The 25707-nt window shown below is 39.4% G+C and overlaps 1 protein-coding gene across 2 annotated transcripts in view; it reads right to left on the bottom strand.

Moving 5' to 3' along the window:
• Positions 1 to 1117: 1117 nt before the first annotated feature.
• IMMP2L (inner mitochondrial membrane peptidase subunit 2) overlaps positions 1118 to 25707 on the bottom strand; it is a 796496-nt gene continuing 771906 nt past the window's right edge. For both annotated transcript variants that reach the window (XM_043549521.1, XM_027833115.3), the window contains one exon: positions 1118 to 1785. In XM_043549521.1, coding sequence (XP_043405456.1) covers positions 1626 to 1785 — 160 coding nt within the window. In that variant the 3' untranslated portion in view covers positions 1118 to 1625. The remainder of the gene's footprint in view (positions 1786 to 25707) is intronic.

Here is a 25707-nt window from a genome sequence, read left to right on the forward strand (position 1 = left end):
GCCTGGCATTGCTGAAGAATGGATGTCAGTGAACCAAAAGGGCAAAGAGGACTCTGCCAGCCTGTCAACATACGTGAGAGCTACTGCCTAGCTGATACCCAAGAGACAAATAAGGATGAAAGGACTGAACTAGAGAATCAGAAAGAATGACAGACCTAGAATGACACCAGAGATGACATTCATGTAACATGTTCTACCTTTGTTTGTTTTTGTTTGCCCCGCCTCCGTCTTTTTCTTTAATGTAAGTTTGTATGTCCTTGTCTCCCAAATTAATTATAGCTGTGGCAAATTCTTTGAATCCATTCTAGTATGTGAAAGAATTACAAATCAATGTTTTCAGTCTCCCTAAATAAATCCAAGTAATCAAAGACTGTCTGTAATTAACAACGAAGCAAACCACATTGGTTTTAATAAGGCGGGGGGGGAGTCACACACTGGGGAGAGGCTTTGGTGGAAGGAAGGGGAGCCTGGTCTAGGTTTATGATGTTCAAGGATACCAAAGTGCTGGGAGCCATAATAAGTAGATAGGGTAGATAGATTTAGCTGTGGCGGGAGTTACTGAGCAACCTGTATAGAATAGAATAGCTAACTTCAGTCTTCTCAGAAGTTCAGCTTAGCACTGAAACCCAACACCAGACCTAGTTTCACCTTGTTTTGGAGTCTGATGAGAAAGGTTGCATAACTCTAGCGCAGGTGTGCCAGCTGTTGAATCCTTCTGAATATTATCCCCTCTGAAGTAAAATTCAGTATGTAGGAAATGAAATGTCACTCGTCAATGGAAATCAGTCAAAGCCCCTTCACTGATAATGCAGCCTCTGGAAACTTGTGCATTAGTAGAGGAATGTGTTTATAATATTAAAGGAGCTTTTTACAAATTTCCAAATAAATGTGGCAATCAATATTAACACTAAGTGATTGTACTTAAGAAACCAACAGAGTGTATTTTGTATAGATGCTGTGGTGTAATGAGTATTATATTTTGTTTGGAACTCTGTCTCAACAAATGGATATAAAAGGAATGTTTATATTAAACATTAATGAAAAACAAATTTAAAATATTATGTATTCAATTTATTAATAAAAACAACAAGCTGCATTAAATGAAAAAGAAAATAACTGGATTAAAGATGCATTTTTATTTTTTTTTGGACAATTGTACAATTAGCTTTTCATCTATAGAAATGCTGCTTTTTCAATTTTAACAATTATAGTGCAATTCAAAATGATATATTATGAGTAAATGCTTCTACATATTCAGACAACTCAAATGATGAAGTACTGGATTGACTTCACATTTTTAACAAAATATTAAGTTTCAAGGATCTGTCAAGCTGTTAAAGAAAGAAATCAAAACCAAAAGGTTAAAACATTTTATAGACTGTTATAATGTCTTATCAACAGGAGCACTGGAACAGACAATGGCTCATATTTTACTGTTTCTGGAAAATTGAACATTGGAATACCCCACAATCAGAGAATAATTACTCCAAGACAAAATAATGCACCATGTGATTTTAAAGTGACACCTTAACATAAGGGAATTTCTGCTGCAGCAGTATCTGTTACAGTACAATTGGTGTTCTTATTCGTTGTGTTACACCATCAACCCCTCTTGACGGTTAATCCTAGTACCAATATTTCATTTCTCCATCATGTACATGTACGTCATTCTTGATCACTGCGAAGTGGTATACGTTCTGGGGGCAGCATAGGTTGTAACTTCTGCCAGTGCCTTGGAGGCCACAGGATATGGGTAGCACGAGCATGTAAAAGCCCAAGAGAAACCTGCACCAACAACAGACATTAATAAAATGTAACAATTATTTTTTGAAATAATATATAGTGAATGATTTTATAAGAGAAATAAGGGCAAACAAAGCAAAGAATTTAGAACTGTGTTGACTTGTGCTACAGACATAATGGAAGAGAAATGTAAATGCTATTTGCAAAATACCTAAAAAGACTTATGTTAAGTTCTAATGATTTTGCAGACCTTGGAGTTCAACAGAGTTTTCCCACATTGTGTTTAACAGTCATTCACTCAGTCATTTTTATTTTATGTCTGCAAACCAAAAGAGAAGTCATCATTATTGTTCTACTTAGAAAATTTCAAAAATTCTAAACACTATATTTGGACAGCAAATATGGGAATTTTGGTTGACTATGTGCTGATTTAAGGGCTAAAACGAAAAATTTGGGCACCTAACTTAACCCACATTTGATAATTGGACACAGTTTGTATCCTTTAAGCTCTGAGTCTTGACAGTTACTCACAAATTTTAGTTCTTTTATAATGCAAAAGCAGTTTTCCCAGACAAGATTTATGTTTAATCAGAATACACTTTGGGTACCTTCCTAGCCTCTTTATTATTAACCCAATACAACTACAGACACGTATCTTCAATTCTATCGTCACTTCTCACCACAAAAAGAATTCTTTCAATAAGTAGGTATTTTGACATTTTATGCAAATAGACACCAAACAGACCCCTACGAATATCTTCAGCTAATTTTCCTGATTTAATTTCATAGGATTAGATGTATATACACCAATCTCTCTCTTCTACATAATCAAATCACTGAAGTTGAAGTGGCCGATATCTAATTCCATATTTTGTAGCTTGATTAAGCAGGTGCTGAATTACTTGAATATAATTTGGTTAGTTAACAAGCCACAGTATCTAACAGAAATTACTTTGCAATATCTTATTTCACTTGCTGATTGCCTTGGAACACTGCAGTTTTCCTTTTATGTTAAGGGGGAGGCCAACTAAGTCCATGCTTCTGAGTGATCGTTGTTTGGTAGCTTCTTTTTGATAGACTTGTTACATTTTGATTTCAGTATTGCTGTTGTTCTGGATAGCTGGTTGAGTGTTTTGGGCATAAGAATATTCTCTATTTGAATTATCTCACTAACTGGAGTTCAGATGCCATGGCAGCACACTATCATCACAGGGATTTGTACTCTTAGTTAATCACATTATATGATACCTTTTACAGCGTTGGCTACAAATAATAAAATGGATGCAATCACCAGTGCAGCATATAAGAAGCAAAGATGTATTACTGCTGTGGAGGACTAAGTTCTCTTCTCACATCTATCCTGTATCTTCTCAGTACATGGTCACCTGTTGATTTCAATTGAATTTCTCCATATACACAGAGAACATAAATAATGGAGTCAAAATATATTTGAATCTGACTGTGAACAATGCTTCTGGCTGCATGTCCCCTAGTGTTCAGGCAATGGGGAGCTGTGCCTTAGTTTCTCCTCAGCCAGGTACAGACAAGTCCAAACAGACTTTCTGGGTATTAAAGAGTACCCCCTTCTGAGGGACTCATTTATTGACAACAGAAATTAATATAAACTTAAGCAAGGACTTACTCTGGTACTCCCCAAGGCATTCACCATCCCAGCCTCAGTACTGTTGGAGACCCCAGGGCATGGCCACTAGTTAAGTCGAGCGGATGGAAGGCCATAAGGGTCGAGGAAGTCTCCCTGCTGAAGGCCTAAGGGCTTCTTCTCAACCCCCCTTAATAGAATTCAGGCCTGGCTGGTTTAAGTAAGCTCTTTTGCTCTTAAAACAATGTTGCAGCCGCAGATAATGCCTTATAGTGTAAGGTTTGCTGACGCCAAGTTAAAGATAATAGGAGAGAGCTACAAGGCCAGACAGAATGTGTTGGCTGTTTAAGTTGCTAGGAATGCTTGTTAGAGGTTGCAGGAAATAAACATTGTTGTAACCCATATAAGGAAGGCAGAGTATTTGTGCAAAGTTTTAATTGGCTGATGTGTAGTGCAGTAGCATTAAGGAATATAAAAGTGTGTGTAATGACCTGCTCTGGTGTGCAGGATTTGAGATTCTATTCTCCCTGTACCTTGTTTGCAGCTGCAAATAAACTTTTCTGCTTCTTCACCCCGTTGTGATTATTGAGTGAAGCACACCGGGTAACGAACCCCTGCTGTTGTTTTGCCTCTCGGCACTGGGTGCCAGCAACAGCACAACTCTCTTTGGAGAGCAAACTTTTGGTTCCTACCTTCAGAACCACTATTCCTTCCCCTGGAAAGTCTCTAGATCCTTCTCTCAGGATATTCCTACTCCCTTCACCTGAGGAACAGTCTCTCTCTCTCTCTGGGTCCTTCCCAGTTTCTCCCTTTAAGCTACTCCTGTTCTCTCTTGGGGTTGCATTCCCCTTATAAGCCTTTTCTCTTCAGAGCACTTTCCTCCTGAGCACACTCACTGACTGAGCTCAGGCAGCCTGTTTTCTAGGGTGCAGATGCTCCTCTACTAATTGAACATTAAACACTACCTAGGGCAACTAATTACTCCCAGATGGTTTTTAGAGGGCCGCCATGGGTAAGCTAGGCCCTGACTCTCCTTAAAAGGCCAGTGGCCCCATGACACTGACAGAATGTCATGCCCTGAAAATTGCTTCTACTGACCATCTTCTGACTTGTTTCAAGAAACAAAACCTCTTCCTAATAAAGCTGATTTACAGAGGAACATGACTAGTGGTATCCTGTGTTAAATGGGCATTTCTGGAAAAATGCTGGATTGGAAGACTAAATTCAGCTCCTACTCCCCATTCTGCTGCTCCTGCTTCTACCCCGCACTCTGAATCTCATGCCTCCATTTTCCTTCTACTGTGCATGCTCCCCCCTGACTTCCTTTGCCATCTTCTGCTGCTTTACTCCCTCAATCCCTGGATGCTGCCACTGGGTCTTTAACGGCAGAGACTAGGTTGAGACCCAGATTTCTGCACCAAAACACGAGGTGAGAAAGAACAGCACTGGGGAACACAGCTTAACTGAGACACTCCAATGAGGAACCAAGAGCATGGTCCTCACAGCAGTTTCTTTATTGCTAATACACATGGGCAGTTGATTTGCTCACATGAAGCAATACAGAGGTAGAGTCACGCGCAATCAGAGGAAAGGGCAGAATTACCTATGTATCTCTACAGCATACCATCCCTTTTTGGCCTCTGACTACTTAAGTCTTAGGACCCTATTATAATTATACTAAAGATTCCAATAGAATGTAAGGGGAATCTTGGATTGTCCACTTTCTGTCAGAAGGTAGCAAACCACAAGCACAAAATCTAAAGCATAACACGAATTCCTCAGCATTAGTTTAGCACATTGTTCCCTTATTGAGCTGTATTTGAAGAAGAAAAGTCTAATGAGAATGTGCTTCTTCTTGAGAAACACTAATTAAAAACATTAACTCTGACTGATCTTGTTTTATCACTTCCAAGCCTGTAAGAAGTTTAGTCTTTTTAATTTGTGTTTTGTCTTTTAGTCTTGTTAATGTGTATTTAAACTGTGTGAAGCCTATAGAATGCCATTGGCAGAGAGGAACTCTAAACTCTTTAAAAACAAAACCAGAAAGAAATACTACTAATGCCACAGGTTATATGGTATGTGAGAAATTCCATCAACTCTTAGAAAACAACATTGTAAAAGCATATGCCAACCTATGACTCTGACGTGTCTCTCGTGTTTTCACCCCTCAATTTGAGTTATAATCTATCTATATGCTACAGGCATTCCAAGTGCTTCAAAACAATGATAAACAAAGCACAAAGAGTAAAATTCACCCAAGCTTGGAACAAATAAAACAATAAGATCAATAAAAGTTGTTGTTTCTAATTAGGGTTTCTTTCCCCTGAAGTAGTATATTCATTAAACACTTTTTTTTCTGCAAATAAGTTTAATAAAGGAGCAATGTGCAGGTCCAACTCTGTGGAATTCTTGTTACATTTTAGATTTTCTGCTTGCAGTTTGTTACCTTGTGACAGACAGTGGACAATTTTGGATACTTTTTGTTATTTTAGATTAGTTTAACTATTTGGGGGTCCTATTCAGGCTAAACATTGTTGGCTGAATCCTGCATCCCACAAATTTCACTGCACAAAGTGGCCTTAAAACAGCCTTAAAAGGGCAAGGGAAAATTCCTCCAACATGGAGAAATCCTGGGCTGGCGTAAAGTTGGCATATCTGGGCCCCTTTCTCTAATGGCATTTTGGGGGCATTTGGGCCACAGAGAAGGTGTTTCAGAGTGGGGCTAGGGTGTTATGCATTTTGTTGACCTCCAGCCAGCAGGAAGGTCCATAAGAAACTATTCTAGCCATCACAAATTAGTTTTATCCAGTGTTGTTGTAGGTGTGTTGGTCCCATTAGAGAGACAAGGTGGGTGAGGTAATATCTTTTATTGGACCGTAACACACTCAAAACCATCTTCACTGAACAAGGACACTCCACTAGAGAAGTAGATTGCATCATAGAAGAGGCCACCCAAATGCCCTAAGAGAACCGGACTCAATACAGCTGTCACCTACCTCCCCACACTGCAACCCATATGAGGTATCATCAAACAACTACAACCCCTACATGTATGCCACATGAAGTGGACACTGATATGCAAAGGGACAAAAACACTGGAAAAATTTCAGCCCCAAAGATGAATGCTTCGGAAAGTTATGGAGCAAACTGAAAACAGGATCTTAGAATGGAAACACTTCCGCAACTAGCTAGTGTGCCAGGTATAATACTAACCAAAATGTATTGTGCAGGATAGCTATGTGTCAAATTAGATCGTTTGTCTTTAAGAAAGACTATTACACAGGGTTTTGATATTAGATCGTAGATGTAAAACTGTCTCCGAGTATTTTCTCAGTAAATTAGCCTCTTAAAAAAATCCATAGTTTAATGGAAAGTAAACTGCTATTACATTTCATTTTTTGTACATTGCTGAACTTTGAATCAACCTCTCCCAAGTATAGCAGCAGGAGAAAAGCTCAATACACATAAAATCCTGTGGATTAAAGTAGTATCCCAGAGAAACCACTTCTTCCAGCTGAAGTACCTGTGGTAATGAACAAGAGTAGAAGAAGCAAATGTTGATCTTCTTTCATGCATGTAAGAAACACACTAAGGTGAGAACTAAGGAATTATTTTATTTAAAAAGCACACGGCACCTCAAATTGTTCATCTTAAATGATCCTGCTGGCTGTTACTGCTGCAAGATGCTACCTTGTTTATCACAATAAAAATGCAGTAAGCGTGTGTCAACTACAGTAAGAAAGGCAACATACTGACAACTTCACTCATTCTCCCCAGCCTTACCCCACTCCTACAAGTCAAACCTAATAGAGCCATCAACTGATGAAGAAAAGCACGCAGGACACTACTGTTGTTACAGGTTGAATCTCTCTAGTCTGGCTCTCTCTGGTCCAGCAACATCCATGGTCTGGCATGATTTTATTTTTCGGTTTTTTGGGGTTTTTTTTGCTTTATCTACTTATTTCCTTGTGCCAATACAGTAAAATTGTGAAACAACACTAACACTTTGTTATGAAGAGAGCCGGTAAGCCTTGGCTAGGTGGCATTGCAAGTGTTCCGATTATTCGCCTCGGCGAGATAAAAATAAAAAGAGACCCACTCGCTACATATTGACCTCCCATGGTTCGGCAAATTCTCTGGTTTGGCACCGGTCAGGTCCTAAGGGTTCTGGACTAGAGAGGTTCAACCTGTACTAAGTGATTTGTTAGTATTATAGCTGGAGCAGTAGCTCCAACATAGATAAAGCATAACATTAGTGTTTCCATTCAAAGGCCCTACTGTAGACTCAAACAAGGATTCAGCTGGAGTTCCCAATATTCTAATGAGATCATTTTAATTTCAAACAAAACACACACATACACACACACAGAGGGATGGTGTAGTCATAATCATTATTATATGAATTTCAGACAGGTATTCTGTGACAAAATATAAAGAGTATTCATTCTGAAAACCAGTTTTAACATTTTGCATATGCAATAGAGGTGGATAGATACACGCACAAAATGCTGTATACATACTGTATGAGTTTGTGTGTACGTGCATGCATCTATATCTATATACATTTTAGAGATCTCAAAATCTAAATGCTAAGACCAATTCTCAGAATGAATAAAATTCAGTGTGGCATAGAATAGCTATTTGAAATTTGTAGAACAATTGTACCTACCCCATTCCAATGTGTCTTTGCAAATTAAGATGTTCATATCAGAATAGATGGGCACTAACTGAATTCTTAATAAGGTTCATATTCTTGACTGAATCAAAATAGGGTAGTGAATTAAGTAACAAAATAAGTGAACTGTGTTCTCTTAGTCAATCAGAGCTGAGTGGCTAGATTAGGCCTGAGTTATAATAGGGGCAAAACAAAGAATTTTTTTAGTTATCAAATGATAAATTTCACACATAGATGAAGATATTACAGAGGCGAGAGAGAGCTTGGTTAACCTTTTATCATCACTTACATTCATGACAGTATCAAAGTACTGGGGATTTAAGGACATTAAGAAATATGCTGGATTTTTCCCTGCACTTTCATAAAGAAGCAGCTACGAATGCCAATGACTGACTTAGATAAACTAACAAAAAGGCCTGGACATACATTCCTCTGACTGAATGCACTGAATTCTTGGAATTGTCAAGGATATGTTATTGAGAGGACAGCAATAACTAGTAATGTTCTTTTTCCATTTCTTCCTCTGTCTTTTCAAAAGTCCTTTTTTTAAAGTGAGGTTAATTTACAATATTTTACTGTTAGTCTTTTATCTCCAATAAGTATAACTTTATTAGAAATTATTTGTGAGATTCTTCCTTGCTTATGATTTACAGAACTATTATTCTAGATAGGCCTACAGAAAGATTTATAAACCATTCTACTATTTTAAAGATTTTTAGCCCAAAGAGTTGCAAAAATTAAGACAGACTTTGCTTTAGTGCACAGCATGATATGCTTGCTTGCTGCATATACCAAAAAATGAGCATTTAATAGTTTAGAGCTGTTTAATATTTCACTGACTGATGCATCAAAACTCTAAGCCTAAATAAGGCTGTCACTATGTCATGTTACTCAACAGAAGACCTGAACGTATTAATAGTCTTTATGAAACAGCCCCAGATTAAAAAGCACTAGTCTATATGCATTTCAAAAATGTAAAGAACTGGTAATTTAAGTGGCAGGAAATTGTCATTACAATACATTTATTATCTTCAAATAGAATGTAGCAGATACATCCCAAGTCTATATATATTAATTATTCAAAAATGCATACAAATTTTGAAACTTCTGTGTGAATTCCAGTCAAGCATACTTTGCACCAGTTCCTTCTGAGAGTGTCAGTATTAGTTACATTTTTCACCTGATTATACTGCCTCTGATTGTATAACATTGTCTGCTTTGACTGAACACCCCATTTAGAAATGCTGTACATTACACATGAAGTTGATTAACATATTTGTTCTGCTGCATGTCAGTAATATAAGGCTTAATTGTGCCATTTAGGCATGACATAGTTAGGGCCAGTGTGGAATCCTGCTGTCCCCAGGAAACACTTGAAAAACTGCTTTTGGAGCTCCTGGACACCCAAAAGCTGCACATGCACCCATTGCATCACTCCTTTATAGGAAGGGCCTCTTCCCCCTTGCTGGCCGGTGCTTGGCACAGGAGGCAGGCAGGATATAGGACCATGGCTTCCCCTCCATTTGTGATGTTGGGTGCTCCCCAGGGAATATAAATAGAGTTGTTCCCGTATTCCTTAGAGTCCACAAACTCTCATTCTGACTGGCCCATATGCAAGAGTATACAATGTGGGATTATACCCTCTGCTTCCACTATGAACTCACACAAGTGTCAGGCAGAGTTTGGCTCTTAGAAAACCAGTCTTTAGTGTGAGTGTTACTAGCGTTGCTGAGCTGAGTAAACTGGTTAAAATACAAATCAGGTTTTCATTGGGTTTTTAAGAAGTAGAGAGGGGAGTTATATTTCAGGGTCAATTTTCACTATTGAGAAAAGAGTTCTTTTCCTGTCCAGGAACACTCTGACAGAAAACTGAGATCTGGACCTTACACACCCAGACCTTATGCTCTATTAATAATATTCTGCCCTCCCTCCCCCCACACACTATGTTCTACATTAGTTAGTATGCGTATTTTCCAGTTCCTGAGTGGCTAACAGGAGATGTCCTACAGCACAATTCCAGGAAGTTATCTTTAATATTGATGACTTTATTCTTTTTTATTTAAATTCAGAAGAGAAAAGATTAAAGCAGGGATGGCCAGCCTGTGGCTCCGGAGCCACATGAGGCTCTTCAGAAGTTAATATGCGGCTCCCTGTATAGGCACCGACTCTGGGGCTGGAGCTACAGGCGCCAACTTTCCAGTGTGCCGGGGGCTGTTCACTGCTCAACCCCTGGCTCTGCCACAGGCCCTGCCCCCACTCCACCCCTTCCCGCCCCCTCCCCTGAGCCTGCTGTGCCTTCGCTCCTTCCCCCTGCCCCTGGACCTCCTGCACGCCACGAAACAGCTGATCAGGAGGTGGGAGGGGCAGTCACTGATCGGCAGAGCTGCTGGCGGGTGGGAGGTGTTGGGAGTGGGGTGGGGGAGCTGACTGGGGGCTGCTGACATACTACTAAAAAGAAAAGGAGGACTTGTGGCACCTTAGAGACCAACAAATCTATTTGAGCATAAGCTTTCGTGAGCTACAGCTCACTTCATCGGTGAAGTGAGCTGTAGCTCACGAAAGCTTATGCTCAAATAGATTTGTTGGTCTCTAAGGTGCCACAAATCCTCCTTTTCTTTTTGCGAATACAGACTAACATGGCTGCTCTGAAACCTGACGTATTACTGTGGCTCTTTGGCAATGTACATTGGTAAATTCTGGCTCCTTCTCAGGCTCAGGTTGGCCACCCCTGGATTAAAGGGTGCTCATACTTGTCTTATCAATATTTAAACACACTAGTCTTATGTTTTACAAGTCCAACACCTTCACCCACACCAAACAATGAGCAAGCAAAACAAAACAAGAACAATTTATCCACCACTCGTCACACTCCTAATCCCCTAACCTGCTCAAAAGTTGAGGAGAATAAAAATGTTTTGCTACATACCTCTTGACCTTGAGGGCACTGGCTAGTTCATACCAAAGTGGGGAAGCTCCAAAGAAAACAGATTCTCACAGAGAATGCCCCTCACTAGTTTAACTGAGGGTGATATTGCTCAAGTGCCTTTGGTGATCAACATCCCTAACACAAGAAGACAGACAGGCAATCTTTTAGTTAGGCAGGTCTCAAGCCATTTATGGCTTTACTGGACAAAATTTACACCTTAAACTCCAACCAAAGCAACCGGCAGACAGTGCAGATCATAGCGCACCTCTGTTAAAATGCTTCTACCAAGATACAAACTGTAGAATTGCGCACTAGCTTTGCTTTCTGGGTGAATTCAAAATCTAGCCCTCCTTATAGAGTGTACTTATTTATTTTTATTTTTAAAACAAGATGGGACTTATCAAAAGCTCCATTTAAATTGATCCGTTTAAAATTACATACAAAATTAAACAATAAAATAAAGCATCCCAGTAAGCATTATCCCTTAATCTTCACCCATAATTAAAAAACAAATCAGCAGCCCATTCCCTCTGTTCCCACTATCTGCCCCCCAAGCCCAGGAAAGTAGCCGGTTCTTACAACATACCCTGAATTGCAACAAATTATGACTATTTAGGACCAAGGAGAGGAGTGGATTTCAATGTTAAGGAACCCTTAGTGGACAGCATCCTGCGTGTATCTTCCTCTGTTTTATACTAGGAGGCTCCAACTTGAATGTTTCCACTGATGATAACTGTGGTAGTATCTGGCATTGGGAGAGAGAACGTCTCTAAGTAGATAGGTCTCATGCCATTTAGTTTGTTTCACTACCTTACATTCTGCCTGGAAGTTAACTGACAACCACTGTAAATCATACTGTTCAGCAGTCTAACCCTGAGGTGACAAAGACACAGATGATGCTAGCTAGGTTCACATCTGAAGAAACAGTTACAACCTCCTAGATATATTTAAATGGAAAAATCTGTTCTGAGAATTACTATTCCCTGATCAGGCCCTCTGATCCTGACTGGGATTTCTAGGCACTAGTGCAATAGAATAGCGTTACCAACTATACATAGGAAATCATGACCTATGACCATAATTTGTTTCCTCTGGTATGACAGTACTAAGCAGTAGCTAGAGTACCTAGTTCTGTTAATAAAAAATGGGTGTGATAATAGACATTTTATCCTTATTAAGACAAATTGGAAAAGCATGTTTATGATACTACAGTTTTGCCTGGTAAGAAGGAGATTTTTAAAAGGTAGATGAATTGTTTTAAAATTTTCAAAAGAACACATTTGTAGGTTGCAGCAAACAGATCTGTAATCACACTCATAGTTTTCCCAGTTCTTACGTACTATGCAAGTTCATGTTTTTTGATTGACATGAATCATGCTCTCTGGATATTTTTATCAGAATCATTTTGATTTTTTCTTACTCGGCAGAAAAAAAAACACTCAGCAGACCATTCCACTTAATTAAATCTTTCAAAAAGCCCTACTGTGAGGCTTGTTTATATTTTCTTATATAATGACATACAAAAGCAGTCTGGCTTACAGAAAACATGCTGTTGAAAAGCAATAGGGAGCAGATATTTGATGGGTAGCTAAGATATCAAAGTGTCATTAGATAGCTGCATGGTATGTTATTAACATTGTAAAAGACTTTCTGATATAGGTCTCTGTGTGAAGATGCCCACAGCTCATTGAAAATGGTACATTCTATCAAAACCATTTGCAGTCTATATATACTCACACTGAGCTGAAAGATTTACAGGGAGAAACATATAAATATGCTTAATAGATATTTGATTCCACTCCAAAACACACACACCATAGCTAAAATAGACAGCTCAAAAGAGTGTTTAAATACCTTGAAGGATGGTTAGGTGCAGAGAAGGGTGCAGAAGAAATTAACCTTCTTGCATCCTTTCCAGCTGTCGTTTAGCAAGAAAGACCCTCCTCTCACACAGGGATCTAGTGGGAGGTAGCAAAGGAACTGGTGAAGAGGCAATCTCCTCTCTCAGGATTTGAGCCCCACTGTATGAATGTAGAGTCCAGCCAGACTGAGGTGCTAAGGCAATTTTTTATGCTCATTGAGCACGGGAGTCACATTTGGCATATCAATAGTTCAAGTATGTTCAAGTATGTTCTTGACTAGAAATACAGGAGGCCAAATTTATCCCTGGCTCAACTCCAGTGTTCAGGTACTACATTATCTGGAGAACTAGTATCACCTGATGGTGCCCTAACTTTTACATATCTACATATTCTATCAGTGAAGGCTGAGAAGGAAGGATATTGCATTCTCTTGATATTTTACTGTGTAGTGTTTAAAAGCATAGACTATCATATTTATTCATTTCATATCCATATAAAAACTTAAACTTTATATAACTATCTTTTCTATTTCATCAGTCATGGCAGTAATAAAATATTTCCTATTATATATATTGTCAGAGTTACAATGGGAGTCTTAGACCCCTTTTCAGACCCTCTCAAGTGCCCCTCTGAGATGACGTGCTCAGCTTCCTTCACCTCTCAAATGTGGTACACCATGGTCCAGCCACTCTTGGACTGGATCGCTTGGTTACAGACCCCTGTTTCTGAATCATGTAAACATGATAGGCCCAACTGTGTTTGGCACCTGCAAGGAAATTTCTCTCAGGAGCCTGTGGCCATTGGCTGATTAAAGTGACTCAAAACAGTTTTATCAGAACAAACCTCATGTTTATTCACCCAAAGGTAAATAATAGACAGTGAAGATGGATAAAACAACAAAAGCCTATACGCCTGTGTCTGATCTAAACCTTATCCTTTGCTTGAAAGTTTTTGGTACATCCCACTGAGTCCAGAGACCTTACTTCTGGGCTGGGAGAAAACCTTTGCTGTTGTATTCTGGCAGTGTCTCTGTCAGTCTCACCTCCAACAGCTGATGCTCTCTTCTGAAATAGATGGAAGGGCTTAATAGTTTAGTGTCCCTTTGATCCTAAGCTCTGACCTTGGGAAAATAAATGTGTTAACCTGGCTAGAGCTAGGTAAGCATTCCCTGATTAACAGTCCCCCATTGTTCTCTAAAAGACCCTTGGAGGTATCTTATCTCTGTCTGTTTCATTTCCTGCTTGTTCTCCCTAACTACCTTCTTTGCTTTAACACGGTGGAGTCAGACGGAATCACATCAGGCAGGTAAACTGAGAGCCATGCTCTACATAAAATACATAATATGGATATCTCCCTCCTTCTCCATACATTATCATTGCATTTAAGCTACCACCGTGTCCTAAAAAGCTATAAGAAAAGGAGTACTTGTGGCACCTTAGACACTAACCAATTTATTTGAGCATAAGCTTTCGTGAGCTACAGCTCACTTCATCGGATGCATACCAATGAAGTGAGCTGTAGCTCACGAAAGCTTATGCTCAAATAAGTTGGTTAGTCTCTAAGGTGCCACTAGTACTCCTTTTCTTTTTGCGAATACAGACTAACACGGCTGTTACTCTGAAACCTAAAAAGCTATGTTTTTCTCACTGAGATATTAGGTTCTACTTTTAAATACACACACAGAGAGCTGTTCACCTTTTTGCAATGGAAGATTAATGAATTCAGTTATTTGCGTAGTTAATAAATATTTTATTGTAATCATTCTTGAGCAATTAAGCCCCACTTCAGCATGTGCTTAACCTGAAGCATAAGGTTCATCTCTATTCAGCAAAGCACTTAAGCACATTCTCACAGTTAAGTAAGATAAAATAAATCAATTTTACATTCTGGTTCTGAGCTAACTGGTCTTAATTTGTTAACCTCTTAAACCACTGAATTTCTCAGTATTTACACAAATATCAGTACTTCCTGATACAGTTGCACTGTAAATCATCACGTGGAGCTCTTTCACTTCTTGTCAAAATATCAACTAAATCCAACTGAATTTTAAATGTTTGACTTATTAAGTAACACAAATCTATTCAATATGCACTTGCCTCTGGCAGCTGTAAAACTCAGGAGTTATTTTGTATCTTAATATTTTGGGGCTTGAAATCACATTTTAGATCAACAACAGACTGCTATCCATCACTATTTCTGCAATGCCTGGAGATCTAGTAGCATCTGAGAAATTAGCTGAGGAGACAGCAGTAATGAGATGCATAGATCACATGATCAGACAAATTTTCATTATTCTACTCTAGCGGAAAAAAAATCTAGGGCTCCTGTACACTCACTCTGAAGTTTAATTATGTTTCAGGGATCTTGAGAGTCTTACAAATAAAGTAGATGATCCACATATCAAAATCAAGATGTTTCTGAGACGATCACTAATAGAACACAGATTTCCCAGTTTGCTCTTAAGAGTCATAGAATCACCTCAGCTATTCTTAAGGTAAAGGGGGAAAGACTGCAGCTGAAACTGCTACTTTACTAATGGAGGCGTGCAGAACTATTTGTAGGGGGCTCCTGTTCCTCAGCTACTAAACGACTTTGCTTAGGACATTTGGTCCTTGGTAAAAACTATACTGTCTTCTCTTCACAGTGATGTTTTGTGCTTTTTCTGTTGGGTTATTGTAGGAAGATCCCTGAAAAGGCAAACTAGCCACCAAAGCTTCTGTATAGCAAATAGCAGTAAGTGCCCTGTGCTTCAGTATAACAGCATTCTCCCGCTGTATTTTCAGTCTCCAGTCTGAAAGGAGTCACAGTCAGCCAGAGGTGAATGAGAAGTAGCCTTCTCTTCAGAAGTCTCACACCAGATGATCTTATACACCATTAATACAGTTGAAGAAAGAAGAACTGGAGGTATATGCACCCTATGTTTCCAGACTTATAGGATATAGTTTTAACCTTTGAGAAGGAACTACATACTGTGAGTCAAAATCATGCCATTTTAAATAAAGAATTTGAAAAGGTTAAGCATGTATCTTTTGATAGAAGAAAATGTGTTTCTTACAAGAACTGAAGGAAAACCAGGCCAAGGCAAGAATCTGAAGGGAGCTGGAATTAAGTAAGACATAGATAGAATCAAAATTTTGGATGGGATTACAGAGTTGCTTGAACTTTTATTTTAACTTTGATAACTTTCTGAAGATGGAGAAAATCTGTTGTCCCTGATGCAGCTCCCAGTACAGAATGGAAATTTGGCAGGTGCCAGCTGCATTTGGACACGCCTCTCACCAGTCCCAGGATTTCAAGTAGGGGGATCAAGCTCTGAAGAGGACAGCACAGCACAAGGGGATCAAACTGAGCAATAACAATCCCTAAATTCTCCAATAACACTCTCTAAAAGTCCACTGCAACAACTGCCAAATTCTGCACCAACATTAATTTATTCCACCACTATCAAATAGTTTCATTCCCATCCCTTCCAATTCCCACACAACTACTGCTCAATGACATATAGTTTGTCAAAAATTATTTTTGACACTGATTATTTCTGAGCATGTTTTTGTCATTATACTTTCCAGTCACCATGGCTCCACTCCCTGAGCCACTGATCCTGTGATGTTGTCCTAGGAGCCCAGCTTAGAACCTCCTTCCCACAAGTGTGCCAGGAAAGAAGGTGACAGGTAGCTGTTGACGAGGACAAGCAGGCAAATTAATGGCAGACACATGGGATTGGCTTAAATGGCAAACGGCAACTTTATTAATTAAACCTTGGGGAGGTGCACCACACTGCCCTCAGCCTGCTCTCAAGTATCAGGCTTTTAATTTGTTCCACTGAGAGTTATAGGGCTTTAACCACAAACCAAACAACAACTCAGGGTAGAACCTCCTTACAGACTCAGCACTGTTGTGAAAACTTTTCTCTTTCCACCCCTCAAATAAGGGGGAAGGAGGTGGAGTGATAGGAACCTCATTCTGCAAAGACTTCAGGCTACTCTCCTTCTGTGAGTACAAAATCTAACTATACTATCTCAAGTCTCATTTACCTCTGAGAGCTGGCCCTTTTAGCCTTTGCTCACACAGCACATGGGCCCCAAGTTGCAACAAGTCAGTAATTTCAACTGCATTATATGAACTTTGAATCGTATCATTTCTACCCAACTGTGCCTCCAAGAGGTTGCAAGGAAGGTTAAAAAAAAACAAAACACCAGACCACATACTAAGTTAGCCCCAGGGGAAAAATTCCTTCCCTTTCCCTAAAAACAGGAGATTGTTCAGAAACATACCATCATAAGCAGTAGAGCTTCTAATCTACTTTTAAGGGGAGGGAGAGCAGGGCAGCTAAGCAGAGAGAAAGAGGCTTTTTGAAAAGCCATGGCTAGCTTGAATAGGCAAGGGGGCACCCAGCAGCCAATCAGCTGACTCCACGCCACCCCTTTGTTCAGCCAGTGGCAAAGTGGAAAATGGAAGGAAGGAGGGAATGGGAATGGGCAGCCCCTCCTTCCTGTTACACATGCATTTTGGATTTTTCTCATTCCCTGCTGTCCAGGTCCTCCTCTGCTAAAAGCAGTAAAAGGGTAGCCTCAGTGGCTCATCTTCCAGGCTTCCTGGGCCTTGGCTACTACATTGTTCCCAAGGCAGCACAGCTCACCAGCCTACACTTCTAGCTTCCCCCACTCCCTGGTAGAGCTGGACTCCAGCTCTGGCTCCCTGATCCTTGGCTGGCTGGCTCTATGGAACAGTGCATCCACTGTAAACCAATTAACTCCCCTTTGTGGGGAAAGCTGGAGAACAAGATGCCACAGCAGGCGAGTCCAGACAGAGCAGTGAGTCAGAAAACAAAATGCCCAGTATCTGGTTGCAGCCAAATGGTAATTCTATAGCATCCTGGAAAAATACTAAATTCTATGTCCACAGAATTATAGAATATACAGGGCCTTGACTGAGATTAATGGGGCAGGACACATCTTCAAAGTTACTGTTTCAAACTTTCTGTAGACCCAGGCAGGTACCTCACTCATCTGTTTATCCTCAGATCAGATTTTCAAGGTCGCCGCCTCAGCTGTAAAGGATACTTTTTCTTAAGCTGAGATTCAGAAGCACAAGCCGGTGCCAAGGGATGAATTCTGCAGCCACAGAATCAGGGAATATCGGGGCCCTTATTATAGCAACAAGTATACAGAGCAGAAAATTACACATTTTACACACAAGGAATATAGTTAACATATGTTGATCATTCTCACCACACAAAACAAAACAAAACCTAACTCATTTTTTAAAAAGCTGACATTATAAAACCTATTCAATTTCTGTTAAAAAAATCAATTTATCCTAGCTAGCTCTTTATGATAAAATACACGTAATGAGAAGCTCCGTGCAGCCTAAACTACAGAATTACAACCAACACCTTCATCATCAGAAACTACTTATTAATGAAAAGCCTAAAGTAACTTGTTGAAACACATGAACCTATTAGACATAAGCAGAGCCCTTCTCTAAAAAAATTAAGGTTTACCTCAAAAGTAGGATAAAAGTAAAAATCAAACAAACAACTGGTTACAGGCCTAATCCCCAATACTTTGTATTTCGTGCAGTCATTTACATTAGTGCAATGTGTGTGTAAAATGCTATCTGATTTGGTGTAAGGATCTATCCAAGGTACAAAGCCACGGAGAATCAGACCCTATATCTGAAACCTACAGTACATCAAGCCTTGCCTTAGTTGTTCTACTGAATTTATGGGTGCTACACAATAAAAGTTCATTCAGTATGATGAATATCATTTGTGATTTGTTACTTAGAGTCAAGGCAAAATTAACCCCCAGATTTAGCAGCAACTCTTTAGGAGGCTTAAAAATATCAAAACAAGAAGTCACACTCAGAACTTTTTGTAAATAATCTAAAATGATATCTTATAAATAATTTATGACTGGATCCTAAAGCCATGTCAGAAATAGTTTTCAGACAACAACATGTCACATTATTTTATACTTGATATGTTGCTCCAGTTAGAAACCAAAAAGTGACTAGTATTACTTATTCACTTACAAAAAATATTTTGTAAAGACGGAGTTATGGTTGCCGCCATTACAAATGCTCCCTTTAGTCTTCCAGAATATGAAACATAGACACCATAAACTCAAATGTTAGTCAGCCAGGAAATGTTCATTTTAGATCCCATAGCATATCCCTTGTTGGGTGTTAAAATATAAGAAAACCAGGAAGTGCATAGTTAAGGTAGCACTTGCCCCACAACACATTCATACACCCTTAATTCTGCCCCTTATTAGGATGCCAGCATCTGGAGATACAGTACAATGATACTTGGTGAACTGGGTGTCACACCGCATCAATCAGGACTTTGCAAGTTTCTCGTGACATTGGGACATTAAAGGATGTCAAGAGTTTGGATTCTGAAAATCCCTTCAGCCTTCAAAGTTTGGGGAAATTTTGGTTTAAGCCCATCTCTACAATATTTTCATTCATAAATATAATGCACTTTATTCGTCATAACCAGCTGCTTAGAATAAGCAAAACTATAATATATAAATGCTAATAATAAGCATTAGAGTTACTTCTGTAATAATGTATTTGAATTTTTGTTTAGTTTACAGAAAATATACTTCATGCTTGTTAAAAGTCTGTGAATATACGGCAATAAGAATAAATAAGTCAAATACTAAAATAAAACTAATGTTCTGATTGTTTAATCATACTAGCAGGAAAGAAAGTAAAATTTAAAGATGGAATTAAACACACACATCCCATTAGGGTTTTTACTCTTTTGTTGATTGTGATTATAATCCATAATGGCGACTGTTGTCTTCAGTTCACAAAAAATGGCAATTCAATAGAATATCTCCTGTGACTGCTGGTCTAAACTCTAACCCTCTCCTGATGAAAAAAACAAAACTATTTATAGCCAAAAATATATTCCTGTGTTCCTTTAGAATAATGGTATAACTTTAAAGATGAACTGTCACCTCGAACTGAATTTCTTAATCAATTAGTTTAGAACACAACTTTAACATTAAGGGCCTGAGCGTGCAAACCTCATACTGAGTACTTACTTGGCAGAGTCCCATTGAACTAATAGAATTAAGGTGCTATTCACCCTGAGTAAGGACATCAAAATCAGGCCCCCAAAATATATTATTTTTGGATTTAATTTTCTTTAGAGAAAGAAAGAAGAATCTGTCCAACCCAACCTCATGAATCCTACTGGTTTCAACAGATAATACGTGGAATACTAGTAGTTGCAAGACTTGTCAGTACCATTACCCCAAGGTAAGTGGACAACAGTACATTATTGTGCTGCATATTGCTTTTGACCAAGGATATTATTTCCAATGGGTATGACATCTAGCAGTGCCATACCATGTTATGACATCTCATGGAAACATGCACTTTTCTAATGAGTACAGAAGGAGATTTATGGAAGTTACTAGTAGATAGTGACTTTTAAAATAACCTTCCTGAAGTATTGTGAACTTAGCTTTAGAAATAAATATATGGGAAGGGCAAGTCTCAGTAGAATTCTAGGTTTTGCCAGCTTTATCAACATTTTTTCCAGAACACTTTAGGTTTGGCAGTAAAAATTTGAATGCCATGAAATCTTTTTGTCAGCATACTAAACCCATGTTTCTGATCATGGAGACTCACTCCAAAAACATGCTTTTCTACCATAAAAGAAGTCTTTATTTTTCAAACAGTGGGAAGGAAAAAAACATGGAAGACATCAGTGTCACTTGTCCAGTAATATAAGACCCAAATGGTGGCCAATTGCATCAGAGACATTTGACTGGGACAGCTACTGGTGTGTAATGCAGATTACTGTGACACTTGTAGATTGCACTAAAAATAAAATGCACCATAAGCCAGATTTAGTGATCACTGGATTCAATGGGAATCTTTTCGTTTACTTCAATGGGCACTGAATCCCTAGTATGATCAAAGCAAATGGAAAGACTCCCACTGACGTCAATGGGAGTTAGGTCAGGCCCTTGTATTAAGTATTCAAGGCTACACATCCATAAGTGAAGGGGGAGGGGAGAAGAGGAATGTTTGGCAACAGGACTATTTATTATTGCTACCCAAGGTTTATGCATTCTTTTGGCATTTTTTCTGATTCAGTTTTGTGTGGTTCAAATTTGTCTGAACTTAGGGTGTGTAGTGTTAATATGCCTTCTTTAAAGCAGCTGACTAAATCAACTGGTTACATCCATGAATTACCCTATCTGACACAAAAATCTGAGTGTTACTGAGCTTTTTGAAGGCTAATAAATTATGTACAGTAAGATTCCCGATTGTCCAAACATATGTAATTCCAGCCATCTAGGGTGGTGGGCAGGACCGGCTCTAGGTTTTTTGCTGCCCTAAGCTCTGAGAACGCAACCGCCCAAGCGAAAAAAAAAAAAGGGTGGTTGGAATGCCGCCCCTGGAATTGTGCCGCCCTAAGCACGTACTTGCTTTGCTGGTGCCTAGAGCCAGTCCTGTTGGTGGGGAAAAAAGTAGAAGTAGTGGGTGGAAAAATGAAAACTTTGATCTGGAATTTAAGTATGCTTTGATTCCTAATATATAAACTGGGAAGTGCAGTGATCATTGGATAAAGGCATTATGATTATTTGGACAAAGCCAGAATACTTGGATCTGAATTAGGTTTAGGCTAGAGCTCAGGCTTCAGATTTGAGGCTAAATGAAGGCTAGTATGTGAGTTCTGATATTAGCACCATTCCTGGATGGTAGAAATCCTGAGTTCTGCTCTTCTAATGAGATTTCTAGTAAATTGGGAACTTAATCCTAGGTTAACAGAAATTTAATTTTCCCCATAACAAAAGCTATTTGGACAGACGATATGAAATAGAGAAAAGACATCAGGTAGCATAAAAAAAATGGACAAGTTGGCATCACTTCCCAAAGGACTTGATCCCAAACTTATTGAAGTCAATGGCAAAGCTCCATTGGACTTCATTGCTGCAGGATCCGTGCACAGTCTCTAAGAATATGTCCAAACCGCAAAGAAAACATGCAGCACCGAGTCTCAGCGCCTAGGTCAATTGACTTGGATTGTGAGGCTAAAAATAGGAGTGTAGCTGTTCCTACTTGGGCTGGAGCCCAGGCTTTGAAACCTCATGGCGTGTGTGTGTGTCTGTCTCTTAGAGCCTGAGTTCGAGCCCAAGGGGGAACATTTACACTGCTATTTTTAGTCCTGCAGTCTGAGCCCCAAGAGCCCAAGTCAATTGATTTGGGTTCTGAGACTCAGTGCTGGAGGATTTTCTTTGCAGTGTAGACATACACTAATACTACATTTCTCAGTCTCATTAATAATTGGTTATTCCTCAGAAAAAAGTATAACAAAAGTCCTCCTTTTTATTGTGCAAAGTTAAAAGCGAATGACTGCCCTGCACCTTTAAGCAGGGGGGTTGAGGGTATATTTGGCTGGCTGGTCAAATGAAGGGAACAGTCCTTTACGGCTAGGTGGGGAGATGAAAATTGCTGTAAAATGGTCAGTGTGGTCACTGACTCATCCCCTAGGAATTCAGGGTTTAAAAGGGGTGGCTCTGCATCTGAAGCCTCTCTTTTACATGGAGCAGGCTGAAGCAGCATCCACCCTCCTTCTCCTTTAGGTGGTGAAATACCAGGTTTGGTCAAGACCTGCTGTGGCCATTGCACTGGCCGCCCCCTTTTTAGGGGGTCTGGGAAGGAATTTTTCCATTACCACCTTATTGGCTGGGTGCAGTCAGGGTTTTTTCATCTTCCTCACAGCAGGTTCAGGAAGGGCTCTGTTCATCCCTGGCATGAAGAGCAGTAGGCTGTATGTCACAACTCATTATTTGCGGGTAGGGTGGGGGTCCAATGCAGGTACTCCATAGGAAAGGTATAAAGTGACTGGATAAATGGCTTGGAATGTTCATTAAAGGAACAAACTGGGGGCGGTTGAGGACTCCTATGATTGGTACGGCATGGAGCCAACCCCCCCCTTTCTTACAGCCCACTTAACACTCCTACGATGGGGGTGGGGTGTATGGTGAGGTCCCGGTAATGAATTTGCTGGAGGGACCTGGATGGAAAAAGAGGGGAAGGTGGCAAAAGCCTCCCGGAGGAATTATGGAATAAACATGGGGTTACCTGCTCTGTACACTTTTATCTGCCGGGTAGTCCCAGACAGATAATAAAGTTATGGCCTGATTAAACCCATGTCAAATGTCTCCTGTCCTTCTTTTGGTATAGCTGGACAATAACAACACCTGCCAATAGATCATCAAGGCAAGGTTGTGTGCGTGGTGGTGGTGGGGGGGGGAGTGTTGAAATCTGAGTGCCTTTGACTAGAGAAAAAAGATTCCCAAATACAATTCATTAAATACCATTATACCAGATAACAGTTCTGGGAGTGAGGAAGTATGAGAATATTAAAGCCAAAGCCTTGGGTTAGACACATAAAATGACTCACAACCCGTCTAAATAACATATTTGTTATATCTAGTTGCGTGGCTTTAAAATTTTCACTCAAGAAACAACACAGCTCAGTGGTAGAGATACCCTCATCACAGCCATCACAAACACATTGCTGTATGCTGGTCAGAATTGTCTGTCTGTGTTCTGTGTCATGGTAACATACTTCCATTAAAAATAAAGCCGGCTGGTATAAGGCTTGAATTAAAGATATTCATTTCTACTGACAAGACAACTCTGTTTAAAGAACAAAGGAATTATTGCCCATAATTAAATTCTAAAATATCTCTTTAAAATTATTGGTTTAATTTTAATGTCTAGTGTTTCTTTTTTTTACATTTCATTGCCTGTGTAATAGATAGTCCACATTTTGTCTAAGGCCCCGATCCTGAACTCTCAGTCAGTCACGCATACTACTTGCAAAATTGCCAGTTGACCAAGTTTTATCTAAATACTTCAAGTCTGAGGCCTAAAAATGACACCAAGCAGTCCACAGACACTGAAAGGCAAAAACATTAGAACCCCCTGGCTGTACTGCTGGGGCTGGTAGATAGAGAGACAATTTCAAGGCAATGCCATAGATTGGTGTGCCCAGGGTGCTCCAACTCAGCAAGAGCACAGGTGCCCAGCCTTAGGTGTCCATCCAGCTCCCACATGAAAAGTCTAGATAAATGGTATTAAAATAGCAAATATGAAATTCCATCAAGACCTGCTCCAAGGGAAGAAATGATTGACGTGGAATGAGCATAAGATGGCCAATATAAATAGTTTGCTGTTTCATTATCAGATACTTGACAGAGTTACTGTCAAAAGTCTGGAAGCTCGAGTCCAATGTGACTATCTCTCCATCACAATATCGCACTGCAGAATAGTTTTGCTTTGGGATAATGAAAATGTAACCTTTTGTAATGGTTTATGGTTATTATTTTTATAACATTTTATATAGTTATGTTAATCCTAATAGGGTTTGAATTTTAGTTCTCTTTCACCCTACTTGTATAATTTAACTAGAGAGCATTTTCTGGAGTTACAAACTGAGAAAAGGTTGAAGAGGTGGATATATTTAAAATTTTATGTTGCAACTCTGCATTTATTGTTAGTGTACGAATATTTTATTCTGACCTAGTAGGTCCCCACTATAACCTTTTGGTAATTTCTACAGGTCTATAAGAATCCACACAGACTGTTTATGCTAGTAAACTACATTCCTTAGAAGGAAGGAAGGAAGGAAGGAAGGAAGGAAGAAAGAAAGAAAGAAAGAAAGAAAGAAAGAAAGAAAGAAAGAAAGAAAGAAAGAAAGAAAGAAAGAAAGAAAGAAAGAAAGAAAGAAAGAAAGAAAGAATCATCCAATCAGGATTTAGCCTGGTCCTACCACCTGGTGGTTTGATGAAAGGCCCAAAGGCTAATTGACTTTGAAAAATCAGTCAATCAGAAAGCCACATGAGCCTAAGTTAAACAAGGGATAGCATGACTTTGCTAGAGAGGAAGAGATGAGCTGGACTAAAAAGGAGGCTCTTTTTCACATAATTGGGACAAGAGACAAAGCTGAAAGTCAAAGACAGGCTTTTTCAGTCATGCCCTAAGTATTATTCCATAATGGCAACTTCAAGGTGTGCTCACCTACCTTACATTTTGTTGTATTGTCTCCATTAGCTCTCAGATAGGCAGGTCTTTATTAACACATAGTGAATTTGGATTCTAGTGCCTTAAGTTGAGGTTACTCATTGTTGGATATCCCGCAAAAGAAAGCAATGCCTCCATTTCAACATTAAGATAGTTGAGCAGAGGTGACAGTTTGGCCCTAGGGGGTCAATAGGCATAGGCATGTTTATAGCGCTAAATCAAAAACAAAGGGTTCTTCTTACGTTATGTGGTATTCGCTAAGTATCTTGTTATTTGCATTTCAAGGATATAACATTACAACTGCGTGATGCTAAAGAAGCAACAGATGCCAAGAAAGTCAAGATTCTAGAAACACCACTACTCTATAGAAACCCACTTCAGACCCTGGTAGAGGGCCTCAAGCCATGAAAACATCCACTTTGTGGAACAAGATTGCAGAAATGCAGCTACAATGGCCCCTGCACTAGGAGGCTCTCACTCAGGTAACACCACCTAAAAGAGGGCAGTATTGGGCAGCGAAGGGACAAAGTTTGGGACAACTGGGTATATATTAATTCTGTACTTCCACTAGATAATCTTTGCTGGAGATCAAAGCTGCCCTTCCATGCTGGAAGCTTTGAGGACAAGACAGAAGTCATTTCTACCACTTGTCCGCCTATGAGTGAACTACTTCTAGGGTTTGCAGCTCATTGCACAAATATGTTTCAAACTGGCGCAGAGAACAGAACTGCAGGAAATTTTAACTTGTCAGCCAAGGAGATTTACGGTCTCTGTACAAAAGGTTTCACAACATAAATTTTCCTGATTTGCAACTTTGTAGCTTTAATTATTTTTCTCT

This window comes from Chelonia mydas, chromosome 1, assembly GCF_015237465.2.
Source record: "Chelonia mydas isolate rCheMyd1 chromosome 1, rCheMyd1.pri.v2, whole genome shotgun sequence".
NCBI lineage: Eukaryota > Metazoa > Chordata > Testudines > Cheloniidae > Chelonia > Chelonia mydas.